This window comes from Pseudophryne corroboree, chromosome 10 (genome assembly GCF_028390025.1).
Source record: "Pseudophryne corroboree isolate aPseCor3 chromosome 10, aPseCor3.hap2, whole genome shotgun sequence".
Taxonomy (NCBI): domain Eukaryota; kingdom Metazoa; phylum Chordata; class Amphibia; order Anura; family Myobatrachidae; genus Pseudophryne; species Pseudophryne corroboree.
This window is the reverse complement of record NC_086453.1, coordinates 37194949-37217706: the sequence shown is the minus strand read 5'-3', so window position 1 is coordinate 37217706 and position 22758 is coordinate 37194949. Positions and strand designations below refer to the sequence as shown.

At 42.5% G+C, this 22758-nt stretch overlaps 1 protein-coding gene across 1 annotated transcript in view; it reads left to right on the top strand.

Moving 5' to 3' along the window:
- Positions 1–22027, top strand: part of LOC134966968 (B-cell receptor CD22-like) — a 65192-nt gene extending 43165 nt beyond the window's left edge. The window contains exons 7-8 of the mRNA XM_063943979.1: positions 34–88; positions 20762–22027. Of these exons, the coding sequence (XP_063800049.1) occupies positions 34–88; positions 20762–20878 (172 nt within the window). The 3' untranslated portion in view covers positions 20879–22027. The remainder of the gene's footprint in view (positions 1–33; positions 89–20761) is intronic.
- The last annotated feature ends 731 nt before the right edge of the window (positions 22028–22758 follow it).

Sequence of the window (22758 nt, the reverse complement as noted above, 5' to 3'; positions counted from 1 at the left end):
ACTCTGTATCATGATAATTTATACTGATTTCAGGGGGTCATCTGATCAGAGATATGAAGACAATAGTGCAATTTACAGCAATGGAGAGGTAAGACAGTAGATAAGACAGTAGATAAGACAGTAGATAATTACTAGTGATGTGCACCGAAAATTTTTCGGGATTTGGTTTTGGATTCGGTTCCGCGGCCGTGTTTTGGATTCGGACGCGTTTTGGCAAAACCTCCCTGAAAATTTTTTGTCGGATTCGGGTGTGTTTTGGATTTGGGTGTTTTTTTACAAAAAAACCCCTCAAAAACAGCTTAAATCATAGAATTTGGGGGTCATTTTGATCCCATAGTATTATTAACCTCAATAACCATAATTTCCACTCATTTCCAGTCTATTCTGAACACCTCACACCTCACAATATTATTTTTAGTCCTAAAATTTGCTGGATGGCTAAGCTAAGCGACCCAAGTGACCGATACAAACACCTGGCCCATCTAGGAGTGGCACTGCAGTGTCAGACAGGATGGCAGATTTAAAAAATAGTCCCCAAACAGCACATGATGCAAAGAAAAAAAGAGGCGCAATGAGGTAGCTGTGTGACTAAGCTAAGCGACCCAAGTGGCTGACACAAACACCTGGCCCATCTAGGAGTGGCACTGCAGTGTCAGACAGGATGACACTTCAAAAAAATAGTCCCCAAACAGCACATGATGCAAAGAAAAAAAGAGGCGCAATGAGGTAGCTGTGTGACTAAGCTAAGCGACCCAAGTGGCCGACACAAACACCTGGCCCATCTAGGAGTGGCACTGCAGTGTCAGAGAGGATGGCAGATTTTAACAATAGTCCCCAAACAGCACATGATGCAAAGAAAAAAAGAGGCGCAATGAGGTAGCTGTGTGACAAAGCTAAGCGACCCAAGTGGCCGACACAAACACCTGGCCCATCTAGGAGTGGCACTGCAGTGTCAGACAGGATGGCACTTAAAAAAAATAGTCCCCAAACAGCACACAAAAACTTAAATGCACCACAGGTATGGATGGATAGTATACTTGACGACACAGAGGTAGGTAGAGCAGTGGCCTACTGTACCGTACTGCTATATATTATATACTGGTGGTCAGCAAACTGTGCAAAACTGAAATGCACCACAGGTATGGATGGGATAGTATACTTGAGGACACAGGGGTAGAGCAGTGGACTACTGTACCGTACTGCTATATATTATATACTGGTGGTCAGCAAACTGTGCAAAACTTAAATGCACCACAGGTATGGATGGATAGTATACTTGACGACACAGAGGTAGGTAGAGCAGTGGCCTACTGTACAGTACTGCTATATATTATATACTGGTGGTCAGCAAACTGTGCAATACTTAAATGCACCACAGGTATGGATGGATAGTATACTTGACGACACAGAGGTAGGTAGAGCAGTGGCCTACTGTACCGTACTGCTATATATTGTATACTGGTGGTCAGCAAACTGTGCAAAACTGAAATGCACCAAAGGTATTGGAGGATAGCATACTTGACGACACAGAGGTAGGTAGAGCAGTGGCCTTCTGTACCGTACTGCTATATATTATATACTGGTGGTCAGCAAAATTATGCACTGTACTCCTACTATATACTACAATGCAGCACAGATATGGAGCGTTTTTCAGGCAGAGAACGTATAATACTGGTGGTCACTGGTCACTGGTCAGCAAAACTCTGCACTGTACTCCTCCTATATAATACTGGTGGTCACTGGTCACTGGTCAGCAAAACTCTGCACTGTACTCCTCCTATATAAAAATGAAAGAAATAGGTGAGTGCGCAGTCAACAGCAGCTGGTAGGGGGATGGTCAAGTCCTTCAATAATAAAGAAATAAATAAAAAACAGTATACCAGCGCTGGCTGAGAATAATAAGACGGTTTGCTTTGATAAAAATTATATAGCAGATTTATTATAACATTTAAAAATACAGGAATCGATTCCTATTACCCATAAATATGGCACTTGCAGATAATATTATCTCACTGGATAAAGGATGATTTTTCAACTCCTCTTAATTGTTCTGTATGAATCCTTATAGCTAGGACAGTCTCCAAATAGCATACACCGGAACACAAAGGTAGTTACCAAATCCACAGTGTGATATGATGGCATCAGCTTTAGGAAGAGTCCATTGCTAGCTGTAGAGATGGATCGGGTCTTTGTTTGCAAAGTGTCCTCAGTGGTTGACAATCCCATAAATGGGTATGGGAGTGATATCCAGGTAGATGAATAAGCTCAACGCGTTTCACTGGTAGCAGTGTAATCCAGCTTCCTCCTCCTATATAATACTGGTGGTCCCCAGTCCCCACAATAAAGCAGTGTGAGCACAGATATATGCAGCACACTGAGCACAGATATGGAGCGTTTTTCAGGCAGAGAACGTATAATACTGGTGGTCACTGGTCAGCAAAACTCTGCACTGTACTCCTCCTAAATAATACTGGTGGTCCCCAGTCCCCACAATAAAGCAGTGTGAGCACAGATATATGCAGCACACTGAGCACAGATATGGAGCGTTTTTCAGGCAGAGAACGTATAATACTGGTGGTCACTGGTCACTGGTCAGCAAAACTCTGCACTGTACTCCTCCTATATAATACTGGTGGTCCCCAGTCCCCACAATAAAGCAGTGTGAGCACAGATATATGCAGCACACTGAGCACAGATATGGAGCGTTTTTCAGGCAGAGAACGTATAATACTGGTGGTCACTGGTCAGCAAAACTCTGCACTGTACTCCTCCTATATAATACTGGTGGTCCCCAGTCCCCACAATAAAGCAGTGTGAGCACAGATATATGCAGCACACTGAGCACAGATATGGAGCGTTTTTCAGGCAGAGAACGTATAATACTGGTGGTCACTGGTCACTGGTCAGCAAAACTCTGCACTGTACTCCTCCTATATAATACTGGTGGTCCCCAGTCCCCACAATATAGCAGTGTGAGCACAGATATATGCAGCACACTGAGCACAGATATGGAGCGTTTTTCAGGCAGAGAACGTATAATACTGGTGGTCACTGGTTAGCAAAACTCTGCACTGTACTCCTCCTATATAATACTAGTGGTCCCCAGTCCCCACAATAAAGCAGTGTGAGCACAGATATATGCAGCACACTGAGCACAGATATGGAGCATTTTTCAGGCAGAGAACGTATAATACTGGTGGTCACTGGTCAGCAAAACTCTGCACTGTACTCCTCCTATATAATACTGGTGGTCCCCAGTCCCCAAAATAAAGCAGTGTGAGCACAGATATATGCAGCACACTGAGCACAGATATGGTGCGTTTTTCAGGCAGAGAACGTATAATACTGATGGTCACTGATCACTGGTCAGCAAAACTCTGCACTGTACTCCTCCTATATAATACTGGTGGTCCCCAGTCCCCACAATAAAGCAGTGTGAGCACAGATATATGCAGCACACTGAGCACAGATATGGAGCGTTTTTCAGGCAGAGAACGTATATACTGGTGGTCACTGGTCAGCAAAACTCTGCACTGTACTCCTCCTATATAATACTGGTGGTCCCCAGTCCCCACAATAAAGCAGTGTGAGCACAGATATTTGCAGCCACCTGAATAAAACTGAGAGGACTGTTACACAAAGGGGGCGACCCGGCACCGGTCTAAAAATAGTTTTTGATTACAGAAAAACCAAATTTGGACAATTTTCAAGTAAAATCTTTAATATAATGTCCAGTTTGGGGGTGCGCCCAGAGCCAGTGACATATGCATAAACAAAAGGGAGAAAGAAGAAGGCTCTTGTGTGGGCGCACTCATTAATGGTAGTTAAATAACTAGAATGAATAACACTAGGTTGATTAGTCAGCAGATAAAACAAAATTTATTTGGAAATATTAAGAATATAATTGCCCCTGGTTGAGGAGATGTGAATGATCCCAGATAAAAATGTTCTGGTCCTGCCTCAGGAAATGAGATGGAGAGGGGTAGAGACACTGCAAGTCATAAACCCTTTCTCACCCGGCCAGTACAGATGATCTGTATTAATGAGATCAATTAAGTCAATTGATTTTAGATTCTGTCATAATCCTAATGAAGGAATAACAGCTATTATGGCAATAAGTAATAATAGAAACAAATCAAAGGATATACCAGGGTAAAGAAAGAAAAGGATAGGAACAAATGGTGATGCTGCTGTTGGAGTCACATACCACACATCATATGCAATGATTGATGTTCTACAACACTGAGTATTCCCTGTGAGTCTCCACCTCAGGTACTAACTCAGCCCACACTGTTTCGCTTCCAAGATCGGACGAGATCGGGCATTAGCAGTGTGGTTTGATAGTAGAAGGATTTGGTCAGACGTCCAATGAGAGTGCACCTATATAGGGGGGGATAATTAGCTGGGTCTTATAGATACAGTGTGGATCTGCTTTTTGTGTTAGGCAGGAGACATCAAGTCCCACACCGGTGGTATTGTGTCCCTGGATCACAAATGAGAGTCCACGAAAAAGGAAGATATATAGATTTATGAAAAAAACGAAGATATATAGATTTATGAAAAAGACCCTAAAAAGGATAATGGAGATCAATTAGGCTGTAGTTATTAGGAACGGGTGATAAAAATTACCCGTCCGTATAGATACAAATGGATAAAGAAACATGGATCAAGAAATTTTTTTATATATATGTGTACATTGGTACTGGTGTAAGGAACAGAAAATATGTCAAAGATAATTGTAGATACAAATAAATAGTACTGGTATATGCAATGAAATAATCACTAGTGACATGGGTGTCATTAGAAACACTTTGTGTGAATTGGAGCTGTTATAATCATTAGGATATAGAGAAATAGACATGAAATTCTCATGTAACCCATGCAGCAATATGACAACAGGATCTGCAGGAGGAAAGTCAAAGAAGAATGCAGTATTTCTTTCCTATAAAATGCAGTTTTTAATCCTGATGCAATAAACTAAGATGCATAAGCCTGGAAAAAGGCATAAATGAAGCTGCACGGATATAGATACAATTCCTATGACAGCTGGGCAAAAATTAGCCCAAAATGGCAGGATGGAATGATCTGACCTGAGGCTAGGAGTGAATCACTTGCAGTTGGACAAAACAGGACCCATTGGAATGGAAAACATGTTTCACCCCTGTGGGGCTTGCTCACTTCCTGGGTCTGTGTGTGAAAAGCTAGGAGATTTATACCTCCTGATTAGGACTGTATCCAATGAAAAACGCGGCTGGGTAATTGGTGTGAGTGGATGCTGTGAACAGCTGATATCTGCAGCCAGGGGAAGTGCTGGGACGGAAAGGAAACACTGAGGTACGCGGCGCCATTTTGGAAGAGGGCAGTTAGCCCTTAGTTGTATGGCCATAGTTCTATGATGAAAATATAAATAAAATAAAAATAAAAGAAAGAAGAACAGACCTGGTGTGCAGTGTGCGATAGGTCTGCGACTGGACTGTATATGAAAATGGACCTGAAAAAAGGAGTCCATTGTTTGCGGCCACGCGATCGCAGCAGTCTGCAGTGACTGACATGGCCTGACCCTCTGCCCTGTCAGCATTCACCGGGCAGCGTACATATAGGCGATTAGTGCGCCTTCAGATATAATGGCTGTCAGCGGTGTTTTTAGGTCCAAAAGGACGGAACAAAAACCGCCTTTTTGGAATGGGGCAGATATGCCTTCGCCGAGCGACCAATGGGATACCGTTAGTGGGCTGGTTCAATGCGACCGCCGGGCAAAGTGTATAAGTGATTAGTGCACCTGCTGAGATGATAGCTGTAGGCGGACTGGGGGGGAAAAAAACATTATCGACCATTTTAGAGTGGGGCAATTATGCCCTTGTATGCTATTGGGATATTATTGATAAGCAAATTGGATATGGCATAAGATGTGGTATATATGGGTATGTAGGGGATGTGGGATGTGAAGGGATGTGACTATGGAAGTGGATGGACGGTTGTGATAGGCGAAGGTAGTGACATGGGATTGTTTAGGCTGCGATTTGGGACGTGAAGTAAAGGAACGGATAGACTGGTGATGTGTGCCATGGTGTGTGCATGATTTGGTTGGGGCAAGTGAGTTGACAGGTGGGATGGGCTGTGGAGCGAAGGAAAATGGATAGGTATGTGGGGAGGGAAAAGGGGGGGGGGGAAAGGGGGGGGGGGGTGTTTGGGTTGGTGGGTGGGGGTAGGGGGGGTGTTTGTTATTTTGGGGGGGGGGAAAGGGGGGGGGGGTGTTTGGGTTGGTGGGTGGGGGTAGGGGGGGGGGGGTTTGTTATTTTGGGGGGGGGGTAGAAAGGGGGGGGGTTATGTTATAGTTATTGTTTATTGTTATTTTGGGGGGGGGGGAGAAAGGGGGGGGGTTTATGGTATAGGGGTTAGGGGGTGGGAGGGGGATGTGTTAAGGGGGGTAGGAGGGTTTGTTTATTTTCTTTTTTTTGGGGGGGGGGGTTGTTTTAAGTAAGTTTTTGTGGGGGGGAAAAAAAGGGAGGGGGGGGGAAAGTTGGGGAGTGGGGGAGTGAAAGTGGGAGGGAGGCGCTGGGTATTAATGGTGGGCTGGGTGGGTGGGTTGGAGTGTGGGGGAAAGGGGAATTTATTAGGGGGGGTTAAGGGTGTTAAAGGGGGGGAAAAAAAGGGGGGAGGAGAGGGAAGTGAGGTTAGGGGGATAGTGCGGGGGGCTAGTGGGATGAGGTGGTTAGAAATTGTGACAAATGAACATAAAAACGGGTTAAAAATATTAAAATACCAAATTGTGGTGACTGATTACTAGATGTGTTGATGGGGTGTAAGTTTTACAAGAAAGCCCCATAATTGATATTCTCATTGAGTCCCGATGGTTTTAGGCTGCCCAGACGGAAAATCCATTTGCTTTCTCTTTTTAATAGTTCTTGAGTAATATCACCTCCACGGATGCCCAACTTAATAAGATCAAGACTAAAAAACTTTCAGATCCTTGGTTGATCCTTTATGAGTGGAGTAGAAGTGTCTGGCGACTGAAGTAAGTTGTTTCATTCTGGTGATATCGTGTTGAGCATTCCTGATATTTCCCATGTGTTCTAAAATCCTCTCCTTCAATTTTCTGGTGGTCATGCCTATGTATTTGAGGTCACAGCTGCAGGTTAGACAATAAATTACTGTCTGTGAGTTGCAGTTAAAGAAATGTTGTATCTTGACCGATTGTCCATATCTATCAGTAACTGCATTGTTACGTACAATATATGGACATAATTTGCAGTGACCACAGGGGAAGGTACCAGTTGTCTGCGGTTTTTTGGAGGTGGAAGTCATGAAGTGACTGCGGACCACATGATCCTTGATATTTTTTGACCTGCGCCAGCTCATTTGAACTGGAGTATTGGCGTATGGTGCCAGGTCCGGATCTAATTGTAATACCGGTAGATGCTTGGATATGGCGTTTTGAAGCATTCGCCATTCTGGGCAAAAGGTGCCAATAAACCTGATGTTTTCTTCTTGTACGGGTTTTTCCTTGATTTTTCTGAAAATGAGATCTTCTCTTTTGATCGTCTTAGTGGCTGAATAGGCACGTTTGAGCGAACGTTTGCTGTAGCCTCTGGTCAGAAGACGATTGGTTAGTTCCCAGCTTTTCTTGTGAAATACCGAGTCTTCCGAGCAGTTCCTTCTTAGACGCAGGTACTCCCCCTTGGGAATGTTTTCAATTGTTGGGGGAAAATGTGAACTAGTTTGGTGGAGAAGGCTGTTGGTTGCCGTTTCTTTGCGGTATAGTTCAGTTGCCAAAAAACCTGTGTTGGATTTGTAGATATTGAGATCCAGAAAGGGGACCGTTTCTGAGCTGATGGTGTATGTGAGTACTATATTGAGATCATTAGTGTTGAGCAATTTGATGAATTCTGTTAGTAGTTCTTTGTTACCATCCCAAATGATGAAAATGTCGTCAATGTAGCGAAGCCACATGACGATGTGTGAGATGTATTTTTCATTGGCAGAGTTGAAGACGGTACAATGTTCCCACCATCCAAGGAAAAGGTTGGCATAAGTGGGCGCACAAGCTGCGCCCATTGCTGTCCCTCTTATTTGTAGGTAAAATTGATCTTTGAAGACAAAGTAATTTTTGGCAAGAACAAAGTGAAGTAACTGTTGGAGAAAGTTGGAGAAATCACTTTCTCCTCCTTGATCAAGAAAAAATGTTACTGCTGTGAGGCCATGGTGATGGCTAATGCTCGTGTATAGGGCCTCCACATCACACGTCACCAGCAAGAAATTATTTTCAAAATGTATATCATGAATTTTTCTTAGAAGGTCTGCTGTGTCTTGTAAGTATGATGGTAATGAGAGTACAAATTCTCGGAGATGTAGGTCAAGGAATCGACTGGGTTTTTCCAAAAGTCCTCCGTTACCTGACATAATTGGTCTGCCAGGGGGATGTTCTACGTCCTTATGTATTTTGGGTAATAGGTAGAATGTGGGTGTTTTTGGATTTTGAACCGTTAGGTATTTGAATTCTTGTTGTGTGATAGTACCTCTTGTTGCTGTGTCCTGAATCAGGTGGTTATAAGACTGAAGGAAATCCGAAGTGGGATTGCCCAAAAGCTTCTTATAACAAGTGGTATTGTCTAATTGGCGTCGAGCTTCCGTGATATACATTTGCTGTGGCCAAATGACAATATTGCCCCCCTTGTCTGATGGTTTGATGATAACGTCCCTCCAGCTTTGAAGTTCTTGTAATGCCCTTCTCTCATGGAATTTGAGATTGGAGGAGAAACGATGTATGTTCTTCTTAGTCTGGGTATATATGTTATCAAATTCTTTGGAGACTAAGTTAAGAAAGACTCGAATTTCGGGGCTGTTCTGATCCGGAGGGAAAAAGGAGGACTTGGGTCTACATGTAGGTCTAGAGGTAGAGGCTTCATTATCTGCTGATTCCATGTGGAGATCTTCTAGAATGGTAAGGGCGTTGAGGTCCTCCATGGATAAATCGGGATCAGGTGTATTGGCAAAATTTCTATTTTTTGAGAAAAATTTCTTCAGGAGGAGTTTTCTACCATAAAGTCGAAGGTCTTTTTCCCACATAAATCGGTCAAAAGATCGGGAAGGTGAGAAAGAGAGTCCCTTGGTAAGTATGGTCATATGATCTGAAGATAAGATTTTGTCAGATAAATTGATGACTTGTAATTGGCCTGTGGAGGCCAGATCTACCGTGTTGTCTTTCTCTGTCTCACAGGATATCTCGGGTTCCGGGGTATATCCCAATCTGAGTTTCTTGGGTTGTCTCTTCTGTCCCCCTCGCCTTGTCTTCCTCGTGATTTGAGGCGGCCTCTCCCTCTCTGGCCTCGTTCTAAAAAACGTGGGGAGAATTCTTCAGTGTCTTCTCGATCAAAGTTTTCACTAGCCGAGTCGCCGCTATTTGAGGATTCGAATTCTGATAGTGTGGGGTCCTCCCGTGTTTTTTTACTGTTGTTCCTGTTGTTAGGGGGTGGCGGGTTCCACCTGAAAACGTCTCCTTTGGAAAAGTCTCTCTTATCCCGCATAAACTTTCCTCGTTTACGGTCTACAATGTTGCGTTCATAGTTGTCGATCTCTTTTTTGAATTTTTCAAAGGCAGTCTGAAAATTCGAATCCTTTTCCCAAGTCTCCAGGGTCTTTCCCAAATCTGCGATTTCTTTTTCCACCTGATCAATTACTAGAGTGTCGTGTTTTATTAGTATATGTAATAATTCGTTAGAACATTTCAGAAGGGCTGTTTCCCATTCTGTTTTTAAATTGTCCGTCGCGAGCGGAAAAGAGGGGAAGATCTTGGGTCTTAGGCCTCTTGGTGCAATTTTATGTTTTACATAATTTTCTAGAGTGGTTACATCCCACGATAAGCGAACTCTTCTCTGTAAGTTCTTCTGTAATTTGGAAAAGCTTGTTTTCCAATCACTGCTTAAAGAGGTTGGTTCCGATGTCTCAGAAAATGGATCACCAAAATTGTCCAGGTTTTGGCGTCTTGTTAATTCATTTTTTAGGGAAAATGTGGTCATGATTGAGTATGATATTGTCGTAAGTAGATGTCCACAGTGCAAGAGTGAATGAAAATTATTTTTTGTTTTTTATTTTTGGGGATCACGGGGCAAAAAAGGTTAATAAGTGTGAGAATAGAAAATGATAATGGACCGTGCCTATGGGTCAGAGGCTGATGTATTCACCAGCATAGAATAATAACTGTTACACAAAGGGGGCGACCCGGCACCGGTCTAAAAATAGTTTTTGATTACAGAAAAACCAAATTTGGACAATTTTCAAGTAAAATCTTTAATATAATGTCCAGTTTGGGGGTGCGCCCAGAGCCAGTGACATATGCATAAACAAAAGGGAGAAAGAAGAAGGCTCTTGTGTGGGCGCACTCATTAATGGTAGTTAAATAACTAGAATGAATAACACTAGGTTGATTAGTCAGCAGATAAAACAAAATTTATTTGGAAATATTAAGAATATAATTGCCCCTGGTTGAGGAGATGTGAATGATCCCAGATAAAAATGTTCTGGTCCTGCCTCAGGAAATGAGATGGAGAGGGGTAGAGACACTGCAAGTCATAAACCCTTTCTCACCCGGCCAGTACAGATGATCTGTATTAATGAGATCAATTAAGTCAATTGATTTTAGATTCTGTCATAATCCTAATGAAGGAATAACAGCTATTATGGCAATAAGTAATAATAGAAACAAATCAAAGGATATACCAGGGTAAAGAAAGAAAAGGATAGGAACAAATGGTGATGCTGCTGTTGGAGTCACATACCACACATCATATGCAATGATTGATGTTCTACAACACTGAGTATTCCCTGTGAGTCTCCACCTCAGGTACTAACTCAGCCCACACTGTTTCGCTTCCAAGATCGGACGAGATCGGGCATTAGCAGTGTGGTTTGATAGTAGAAGGATTTGGTCAGACGTCCAATGAGAGTGCACCTATATAGGGGGGGATAATTAGCTGGGTCTTATAGATACAGTGTGGATCTGCTTTTTGTGTTAGGCAGGAGACATCAAGTCCCACACCGGTGGTATTGTGTCCCTGGATCACAAATGAGAGTCCACGAAAAAGGAAGATATATAGATTTATGAAAAAAACGAAGATATATAGATTTATGAAAAAGACCCTAAAAAGGATAATGGAGATCAATTAGGCTGTAGTTATTAGGAACGGGTGATAAAAATTACCCGTCCGTATAGATACAAATGGATAAAGAAACATGGATCAAGAAATTTTTTTATATATATGTGTACATTGGTACTGGTGTAAGGAACAGAAAATATGTCAAAGATAATTGTAGATACAAATAAATAGTACTGGTATATGCAATGAAATAATCACTAGTGACATGGGTGTCATTAGAAACACTTTGTGTGAATTGGAGCTGTTATAATCATTAGGATATAGGGAAATAGACATGAAATTCTCATGTAACCCATGCAGCAATATGACAACAGGATCTGCAGGAGGAAAGTCAAAGAAGAATGCAGTATTTCTTTCCTATAAAATGCAGTTTTTAATCATGATGCAATAAACTAAGATGCATAAGCCTGGAAAAAGGCATAAATGAAGCTGCACGGATATAGATACAATTTCTATGACAGCTGGGCAAAAATTAGCCCAAAATGGCAGGATGGAATGATCTGACCTGAGGCTAGTAGTGAATCACTTGCAGTTGGACAAAACAGGACCCATTGGAATGGAAAACATGTTTCACCCCTGTGGGGCTTGCTCACTTCCTGGGTCTGTGTGTGAAAAGCTAGGAGATTTATACCTCCTGATTAGGACTGTACTCCTAAAAAAAAACAAAAAAAAACAAACCCTCCTACCCCCCTTAACACATCCCCCTCCCACCCCCTAACCCCTATACCATAAACCCCCCCCCCCCTTTCTCCCCCCCCCCCAAAAAATAACATTAAACAATAACTATACCATTAACCCCCCCCCCTTTCTCCCCCCCCCCAAAATAACAACCCCCCCCCCCTACCCCCCACCCACCAACCCAAACACCCCCCCCCCCCTTTCCCCCCCCCCCCCTTTTCCCTCCCCACATACCTATCCATTTTCCTTCGCTCCACAGCCCATCCCACCTGTCAACTCACTTGCCCCAACCAAATCATGCACACACCATGGCACACATCACCAGTCTATCCGTTCATTTACTTCACGTCCCAAATCGCAGCCTAAACAATCCCATGTCACTACCTTCGCCAATCACAACCGTCCATCCACTTCCATAGTCACATCCCTTCACATCCCACATCCCCTACATACCCATATATACCACATCTTATGCCATATCCAATTTGCTTATCAATAATATCCCAATAGCATACAAGGGCATAATTGCCCCACTCTAAAATGGTCGATAATGTTTTTTTCCCCCCCAGTCCGCCTACAGCTATCATCTCAGCAGGTGCACTAATCACTTATACACTTTGCCCGGCGGTCGCATTGAACCAGCCCACTAACGGTATCCCATTGGTCGCTCGGCGAAGGCATATCTGCCCCATTCCAAAATGGCGGTTTTTGTTCCGTCCTTTTGGACCTAAAAACACCGCTGACAGCCATTATATCTGAAGGCGCACTAATCGCCTATATGTACGCTGCCCGGTGAATGCTGACAGGGCAGAGGGTCAGGCCATGTCAGTCACTGCAGACTGCTGCGATCGCGTGGCCGCAAACAATGGACTCCTTTTTTCAGGTCCATTTTCATATACAGTCCAGTCGCAGACCTATCGCACACTGCACACCAGGTCTGTTCTTCTTTCTTTTATTTTTATTTTATTTATATTTTCATCATAGAACTATGGCCATACAACTAAGGGCTAACTGCCCTCTTCCAAAATGGCGCCGCGTACCTCAGTGTTTCCTTTCCGTCCCAGCACTTCCCCTGGCTGCAGATATCAGCTGTTCACAGCATCCACTCACACCAATTACCCAGCCGCGTTTTTCATTGGATACAGTCCTAATCAGGAGGTATAAATCTCCTAGCTTTTCACACACAGACCCAGGAAGTGAGCAAGCCCCACAGGGGTGAAACATGTTTTCCATTCCAATGGGTCCTGTTTTGTCCAACTGCAAGTGATTCACTCCTAGCCTCAGGTCAGATCATTCCATCCTGCCATTTTGGGCTAATTTTTGCCCAGCTGTCATAGAAATTGTATCTATATCCGTGCAGCTTCATTTATGCCTTTTTCCAGGCTTATGCATCTTAGTTTATTGCATCAGGATTAAAAACTGCATTTTATAGGAAAGAAATACTGCATTCTTCTTTGACTTTCCTCCTGCAGATCCTGTTGTCATATTGCTGCATGGGTTACATGAGAATTTCATGTCTATTTCCCTATATCCTAATGATTATAACAGCTCCAATTCACACAAAGTGTTTCTAATGACACCCATGTCACTAGTGATTATTTCATTGCATATACCAGTACTATTTATTTGTATCTACAATTATCTTTGACATATTTTCTGTTCCTTACACCAGTACCAATGTACACATATATATAAAAAAATTTCTTGATCCATGTTTCTTTATCCATTTGTATCTATACGGACGGGTAATTTTTATCACCCGTTCCTAATAACTACAGCCTAATTGATCTCCATTATCCTTTTTAGGGTCTTTTTCATAAATCTATATATCTTCGTTTTTTTCATAAATCTATATATCTTCCTTTTTCGTGGACTCTCATTTGTGATCCAGGGACACAATACCACCGGTGTGGGACTTGATGTCTCCTGCCTAACACAAAAAGCAGATCCACACTGTATCTATAAGACCCAGCTAATTATCCCCCCCTATATAGGTGCACTCTCATTGGACGTCTGACCAAATCCTTCTACTATCAAACCACACTGCTAATGCCCGATCTCGTCCGATCTTGGAAGCGAAACAGTGTGGGCTGAGTTAGTACCTGAGGTGGAGACTCACAGGGAATACTCAGTGTTGTAGAACATCAATCATTGCATATGATGTGTGGTATGTGACTCCAACAGCAGCATCACCATTTGTTCCTATCCTTTTCTTTCTTTACCCTGGTATATCCTTTGATTTGTTTCTATTATTACTTATTGCCATAATAGCTGTTATTCCTTCATTAGGATTATGACAGAATCTAAAATCAATTGACTTAATTGATCTCATTAATACAGATCATCTGTACTGGCCGGGTGAGAAAGGGTTTATGACTTGCAGTGTCTCTACCCCTCTCCATCTCATTTCCTGAGGCAGGACCAGAACATTTTTATCTGGGATCATTCACATCTCCTCAACCAGGGGCAATTATATTCTTAATATTTCCAAATAAATTTTGTTTTATCTGCTGACTAATCAACCTAGTGTTATTCATTCTAGTTATTTAACTACCATTAATGAGTGCGCCCACACAAGAGCCTTCTTCTTTCTCCCTTTTGTTTATGCATATGTCACTGGCTCTGGGCGCACCCCCAAACTGGACATTATATTAAAGATTTTACTTGAAAATTGTCCAAATTTGGTTTTTCTGTAATCAAAAACTATTTTTAGACCGGTGCCGGGTCGCCCCCTTTGTGTAACAGTTATTATTCTATGCTGGTGAATACATCAGCCTCTGACCCATAGGCACGGTCCATTATCATTTTCTATTCTCACACTTATTAACCTTTTTTGCCCCGTGATCCCCAAAAATAAAAAACAAAAAATAATTCTCATTCACTCTTGCACTGTGGACATCTACTTACGACAATATCATACTCAATCATGACCACATTTTCCCTAAAAAATGAATTAACAAGACGCCAAAACCTGGACAATTTTGGTGATCCATTTTCTGAGACATCGGAACCAACCTCTTTAAGCAGTGATTGGAAAACAAGCTTTTCCAAATTACAGAAGAACTTACAGAGAAGAGTTCGCTTATCGTGGGATGTAACCACTCTAGAAAATTATGTAAAACATAAAATTGCACCAAGAGGCCTAAGACCCAAGATCTTCCCCTCTTTTCCGCTCGCGACGGACAATTTAAAAACAGAATGGGAAACAGCCCTTCTGAAATGTTCTAACGAATTATTACATATACTAATAAAACACGACACTCTAGTAATTGATCAGGTGGAAAAAGAAATCGCAGATTTGGGAAAGACCCTGGAGACTTGGGAAAAGGATTCGAATTTTCAGACTGCCTTTGAAAAATTCAAAAAAGAGATCGACAACTATGAACGCAACATTGTAGACCGTAAACGAGGAAAGTTTATGCGGGATAAGAGAGACTTTTCCAAAGGAGACGTTTTCAGGTGGAACCCGCCACCCCCTAACAACAGGAACAACAGTAAAAAAACACGGGAGGACCCCACACTATCAGAATTCGAATCCTCAAATAGCGGCGACTCGGCTAGTGAAAACTTTGATCGAGAAGACACTGAAGAATTCTCCCCACGTTTTTTAGAACGAGGCCAGAGAGGGAGAGGCCGCCTCAAATCACGAGGAAGACAAGGCGAGGGGGACAGAAGAGACAACCCAAGAAACTCAGATTGGGATATACCCCGGAACCCGAGATATCCTGTGAGACAGAGAAAGACAACACGGTAGATCTGGCCTCCACAGGCCAATTACAAGTCATCAATTTATCTGACAAAATCTTATCTTCAGATCATATGACCATACTTACCAAGGGACTCTCTTTCTCACCTTCCCGATCTTTTGACCGATTTATGTGGGAAAAAGACCTTCGACTTTATGGTAGAAAACTCCTCCTGAAGAAATTTTTCTCAAAAAATAGAAATTTTGCCAATACACCTGATCCCGATTTATCCATGGAGGACCTCAACGCCCTTACCATTCTAGAAGATCTCCACATGGAATCAGCAGATAATGAAGCCTCTACCTCTAGACCTACATGTAGACCCAAGTCCTCTTTTTTCCCTCCGGATCAGAACAGCCCCGAAATTCGAGTCTTTCTTAACTTAGTCTCCAAAGAATTTGATAACATATATACCCAGACTAAGAAGAACATACATCGTTTCTCCTCCAATCTCAAATTCCATGAGAGAAGGGCATTACAAGAACTTCAAAGCTGGAGGGACGTTATCATCAAACCATCAGACAAGGGGGGCAATATTGTCATTTGGCAACAGCAAATGTATATCACGGAAGCTCGACGCCAATTAGACAATACCACTTGTTATAAGAAGCTTTTGGGCAATCCCACTTCGGATTTCCTTCAGTCTTATAACCACCTGATTCAGGACACAGCAACAAGAGGTACTATCACACAACAAGAATTCAAATACCTAACGGTTCAAAATCCAAAAACACCCACATTCTACCTATTACCCAAAATACATAAGGACGTAGAACATCCCCCTGGCAGACCAATTATGTCAGGTAACGGAGGACTTTTGGAAAAACCCAGTCGATTCCTTGACCTACATCTCCGAGAATTTGTACTCTCATTACCATCATACTTACAAGACACAGCAGACCTTCTAAGAAAAATTCATGATATACATTTTGAAAATAATTTCTTGCTGGTGACGTGTGATGTGGAGGCCCTATACACGAGCATTAGCCATCACCATGGCCTCACAGCAGTAAAAAATTTTCTTGATCAAGGAGGAGAAAGTGATTTCTCCAACTTTCTCCAACAGTTACTTCACTTTGTTCTTGCCAAAAATTACTTTGTCTTCAAAGATCAATTTTACCTACAAATAAGAGGGACAGCAATGGGCGCAGCTTGTGCGCCCACTTATGCCAACCTTTTCCTTGGATGGTGGGAACATTGTACCGTCTTCAACTCTGCCAATGAAAAATACATCTCACACATCGTCATGTGGCTTCGCTACATTGACGACATTTTCATCATTTGGGATGGTAACAAAGAACTACTAACAGAATTCATCAAATTGCTCAACACTAATGATCTCAATATAGTACTCACATACACCATCAGCTCAGAAACGGTCCCCTTTCTGGATCTCAATATCTACAAATCCAACACAGGTTTTTTGGCAACTGAACTATACCGCAAAGAAACGGCAACCAACAGCCTTCTCCACCAAACTAGTTCACATTTTCCCCCAACAATTGAAAACATTCCCAAGGGGGAGTACCTGCGTCTAAGAAGGAACTGCTCGGAAGACTCAGTATTTCACAAGAAAAGCTGGGAACTAACCAATCGTCTTCTGACCAGAGGCTACAGCAAACGTTCGCTCAAACGTGCCTATTCAGCCACTAAGACGATCAAAAGAGAAGATCTCATTTTCAGAAAAATCAAGGAAAAACCCGTACAAGAAGAAAACATCAGGTTTATTGGCACCTTTTGCCCAGAATGGCGAATGCTTCAAAACGCCATATCCAAGCATCTACCGGTATTACAATTAGATCCGGACCTGGCACCATACGCCAATACTCCAGTTCAAATGAGCTGGCGCAGGTCAAAAAATATCAAGGATCATGTGGTCCGCAGTCACTTCATGACTTCCACCTCCAAAAAACCGCAGACAACTGGTACCTTCCCCTGTGGTCACTGCAAATTATGTCCATATATTGTACGTAACAATGCAGTTACTGATAGATATGGACAATCGGTCAAGATACAACATTTCTTTAACTGCAACTCACAGACAGTAATTTATTGTCTAACCTGCAGCTGTGACCTCAAATACATAGGCATGACCACCAGAAAATTGAAGGAGAGGATTTTAGAACACATGGGAAATATCAGGAATGCTCAACACGATATCACCAGAATGAAACAACTTACTTCAGTCGCCAGACACTTCTACTCCACTCATAAAGGATCAACCAAGGATCTGAAAGTTTTTTGTCTTGATCTTATTAAGTTGTGCATCCGTGGAGGTGATATTACTCAAGAACTATTAAAAAGAGAAAGCGAATGGATTTTCCGTCTGGGCAGCCTAAAACCATCGGGACTCAATGAGAATATCAATTATGGGGCTTTCTTGTAAAACTTACACCCCATCAACACATCTAGTAATCAGTCACCACAATTTGGTATTTTAATATTTTTAACCCATTTTTATGTTCATTTGTCACAATTTCTAACCACCTCATCCCACTAGCCCCCCGCACTATCCCCCTAACCTCACTTCCCTCTCCTCCCCCCTTTTTTTTCCCCCCTTTAACACCCTTAATCCCCCCTAATAAATTCCCCTTTCCCCCACACTCCAACCCACCCACCCAGCCCACCATTAATACCCAGCGCCTCCCTCCCACTTTCACACCCCCACTCCCCAACTTTCCCCCCCCCCTCCCTTTTCCCCCCCCCCCCACAAAAACTTACTTAAAACAACCCCCCCCCCCAAAAAAAAAAAAAAAATTGCTTTATTTGCTGACTAATCAACCTAGTGTTATTCATTCTAGTTATTTAACTACCATTAATGAGTGCGCCCACACAAGAGCCTTCTTCTTTCTCCCTTTTGTTTATAAAACTGAGAGGACGCCAGCCACATCCTCTCACTATCATTTCCAATGCATGAGTGAAAAATGGTGGCGACGCGCGGCTTTATATAGAATCCGAATCTCGCGAGAATCCGACCACGGAATGATGACGTTCGGGCGCGCTGGGGTAACCGAGCAAGGCGGGAGGATCCGAGTCTGCCTCAGAACCGTGTAAAATGGGTGAAGTTCGGGGGGGTTCGGATTCCGGGGAACCGAACCCGCTCATCACTAATAATTACATTTCTTTGAACTATGGAACTATGAGACAGCATTGCTCTGCTAGGTTGTGTTATGCTTGTGTGTTTAGGAAGGAAGTGAGTGATGCAATTCAGGAAATATTGAGATATGAGTTAATGAAATCTATAAAGTCAGTTTGCTAATGCAGTCCTTTCTGTCTGTGAGAAACTGGCCCATACACACCTAATTGCATGCTGATACATATACAGTGTCAGACTGGAGCACCAAGGGCCCACCATGGGAATGCAGTGGCAGCGGCCCATGCTTAAGGTGTGTTGCCAGTTAACACAGGGGGGGTGTCCAGCCACCCAGAGAGTTATCCGGATAATACGTTGACAGTAAAAAAGGTCAACAGTCAATAGGTTGACACCAAATGGATAACATGCATATGGTCAACATGGTTAAAAGGTCGACATGTCAAATGGTCAACATGACAATGGTTGACAAAACATATGGTCGATATCAGTTTTTGGGATTTTTTTAATTTTTTTCAACTTTTCATACTTTACCATCCATGTGGTCTGCAATTGGGATTGGTAACCTGTGCTGAGCAGTGGCGTCACAATGGGGGTGTGGCCCACACCCGGGTGTCACCCGCCGAGGGGTGTCACCAAAGTGTCGCCTCCTGCTTAGTGACATGAGCCAGTTGCTGTAACATTACATGCAGTGCCCGGCTTCTGTCACAGTGAAGAATCCAGCATTGCAGTCTCCGGGGTCAGCTTGCATCTCCCGTCAAGAAGCGTAGCAACAACGCCCCCATGCATTGAAACCACGCCCTCACTCACAAAGCCACACCCCCTTCTAACGGCTCCCTCGGCACGGAGCCATGCCCCCTTTTAAACAGGTGCCGCACCGGGTGTCACACCTGTAAGTGACGCCTCTCGTGCTGAGCACCATAGTGTTCCATGTGCTGTAAGTTAAAATTTCACATCAGTAAAACATGAAAAACTCATGTTGACCTTTTCATGTGTCGACCATTTTCATTTCGATCTTTTCTTTGTGTCAACCTTTTTCACATGTCCACCATTTGAATCTGTCAACATTTTCACTGTCGACCTATTATACCATTTAACACCCCAGAGGCTTGGCAAGCCATTAGAGACCATGTAAAGGGCCCTACACACATACCGATCCTCCGCCGAGCTGCCTGACGGCGGATACGGCCAACGGGCGACCCAGCAGCTTTTGGGAGGTGACAGGGTGGAGTGAAGTTTCTTCACTACCCCCGTCACCCGGCTCCATAGCACTGCACGCTAATATGGACAATCTCATCCATATTGGCCTGCATGCATAAGCGACGGGGTACCAACGATTAATGAGCGCAGGGCCGCGTATCGTTCATCATTGGTGCCTACACACAGAATGATATGAATGAGTTCTCGTTCATTTATGAACGAGAACGTTCATATTGTTCTGTTTTATCTACCAGTGTGTAGGACCCATAACTCAGTGGTGTAGCAACAGTCCCCGCAGACCCCGTGGTGGCCTGGAGGTGCTTTGTAGCTTGTGGGCGCTGGGAATACAGGGAGGACAACTGTCCTGGGCCTCCACATTGCTGTCAGTGCAGCAGAGAGGTGCCACCTACCTGAGGAGCAGTAGTCTACCTGCTCTGCTCTGATGGGAAATTAGAGTGAAATAGAGGTAATTACACACGTGAGACGTCTTGTTACTTTACTTACTGAACCACTCCCGTCTTTACCACATTAGACGTCTGTTAGGCACCCATGTAAGTAGTGATATCAGATGGGGGCCTACAAATCCAGTGTACATTGGTGTGGCTTATGATACTTCCTGTAGAGAATTAAATACCCTTCTAACTATTCTTTGTGGTTTAAATGTGGTTGGAAATGTTGCCATGGTATGTAGTAAGTTAGAAATAAATTATTTTTGGAAGATCGATGAGTGCCCTCTCTTTGATTATATAAAGTAATGGTGTATTATATGGAATAATGCACCCCCTTACTATACAGTTGACAGACATACTGTATGTGTCGGCAACAGAGTTATCTAAAGTAGAAATCATTATTAAAACCAAAGGATTCTGTTTCTTTTTCTCATGTTATTACAGATTATGCATGCACCTCTCGAAATTGAATATTCAGCAATCGTCCATCCTAGACCCAACCAGGCAAGACAATCCCATCGCCATGAAGAGCCTGTGGAATATGCAACTGTGAAACGTTAAAGAAGACAAGTAGTCTAAGAGACGATGGACACTTTATATCTAGCTTATTTATACCTACAGAACCATCATCGGTGCTGTACATTAAGCTTTCAACTGTTTTAAGAGCTTTCACATCTGATATATTGTTGTATTTCATCATCATCATCATCATCATCATCATCAATGAGTCTATATCCTATAGCCATAACAAGACAAAACAATTTGTGAAGAAAGTTATCTGAATGTTGATAAACCAAAAAGAATAACTGGTTTTGAAACACGTTCATTAAAAAAATAGACCTGTAATGTGGAAACTCAGTGGTTGATCATCTCTTGTTGGAAAGTACAATTAGGGTGGCCAATCCTGGGCCATTTTTTCAATCCATCAAACCGGATTGAAAAATTATCAATCCTGGGATTGGCTTTTTTTGTGTAAATTAATTTTTTTTGAATGTGTCCCTTCCCCCCCCCACACACACACAGCCCAGCGTGACCCCTGACATCACATCACCCTGCGCGGTGCACCGGCCAGGGGCAAGGGGAGATGGACAGGGGGATCCAGGTAGCATCTGAGCCTCCTGAGAATGCTCAACGCTGCCCGGCATTGAAAAAGCAAAGAGAACTGGCCAATCCTGAAATCCCCAGGATTGGAAGCTCCAATCCTGGGATTGAATCCCGGGCAATTTTTGGCCAAAATCCAGGGATCCCGCCGATCCTGATCCCGGGATTGGCCACCATAAGTACTATGTTAGTAAAATGTATACACTTATTTATTGATATAATAAATCAGGCCTCACACTGACAAATAAAAGTAGCATGATCCTATAATGTATTGTGTATATGTATATATATATATATATATATATATATATATATGTTGCTTGCAAGAATCCACACTCACATCCAATTTAGATCAACCACGGGGTGCCCCATAAAGGTAACATTGTTTATGTTCTGATTCTATAGAAATTAGGACCACTCTGTCAGTAGAGGGCACTCACCAATCATAAAAGTCCAAAATGTGTTTATTAAACCATTACAATCCAAGTATAAAGTCATAAAGTCAACATTTTGCCCAATCGAGGTCTTTGTCAGGACAGAGATAGAACCCAAAACTATCTGCACACTAATATGAACAGGTTACCAAAGAAACAACTGGAAAAGTTCCACCCCGTATATTTTTAAGATTTTATAATTTCTTCACGGGGGGGGAGCTGGAGAGGGGGGGGGGGGCTCCCTATGACAACCATTCATATACTAAAGTACTAAAAAGAAGAGGGGTAAGGTGCAGACATAATATGTTAAAACATCACTTTTATTAATTGTACTAAGGTTTACGTCTTCACGGATAATTTAACATCAGTAGAATATATAGGTTAAAACCAGCTGCATAAATAAAGAGACAGTGCTCAAAATGAGAACGTGTAAAATTTATAATAAAAAAAAAGAAAAAAAAGTAAAGAATGTCTGCTCTGTTTGTCTTTTTTATTTGTAAATAAAATTTTCATATACCACAGAAATTATGATTGTATGTGTGCCTGTTACTCCAGTTAAATCTGTATCCTACTTCAAATTCCTGACATTATCAATCCTTTATTTCAATTTTACAATGGTCAGGACAGAGTGGTTGAATAGACAACTGAGTAAGCTACATGTAGCAATTGAATTTTGTTGTCCCAGTGAGATGCTAATAATACAAGTCGGATTATACTGTGATATATCAGGGAGCTGAATACAAATTTGGATACAGTGGGGTAAATTTACTAAGATGGGAGTTCTATTTAAGATGGGATGTTGCCCAGCCCGTAGCAACATATATATATATATATATATATATATATATATATATATATATATAATTCCTGGAAAATTCCGCACTCACATCAGTCAGTCCATAAATT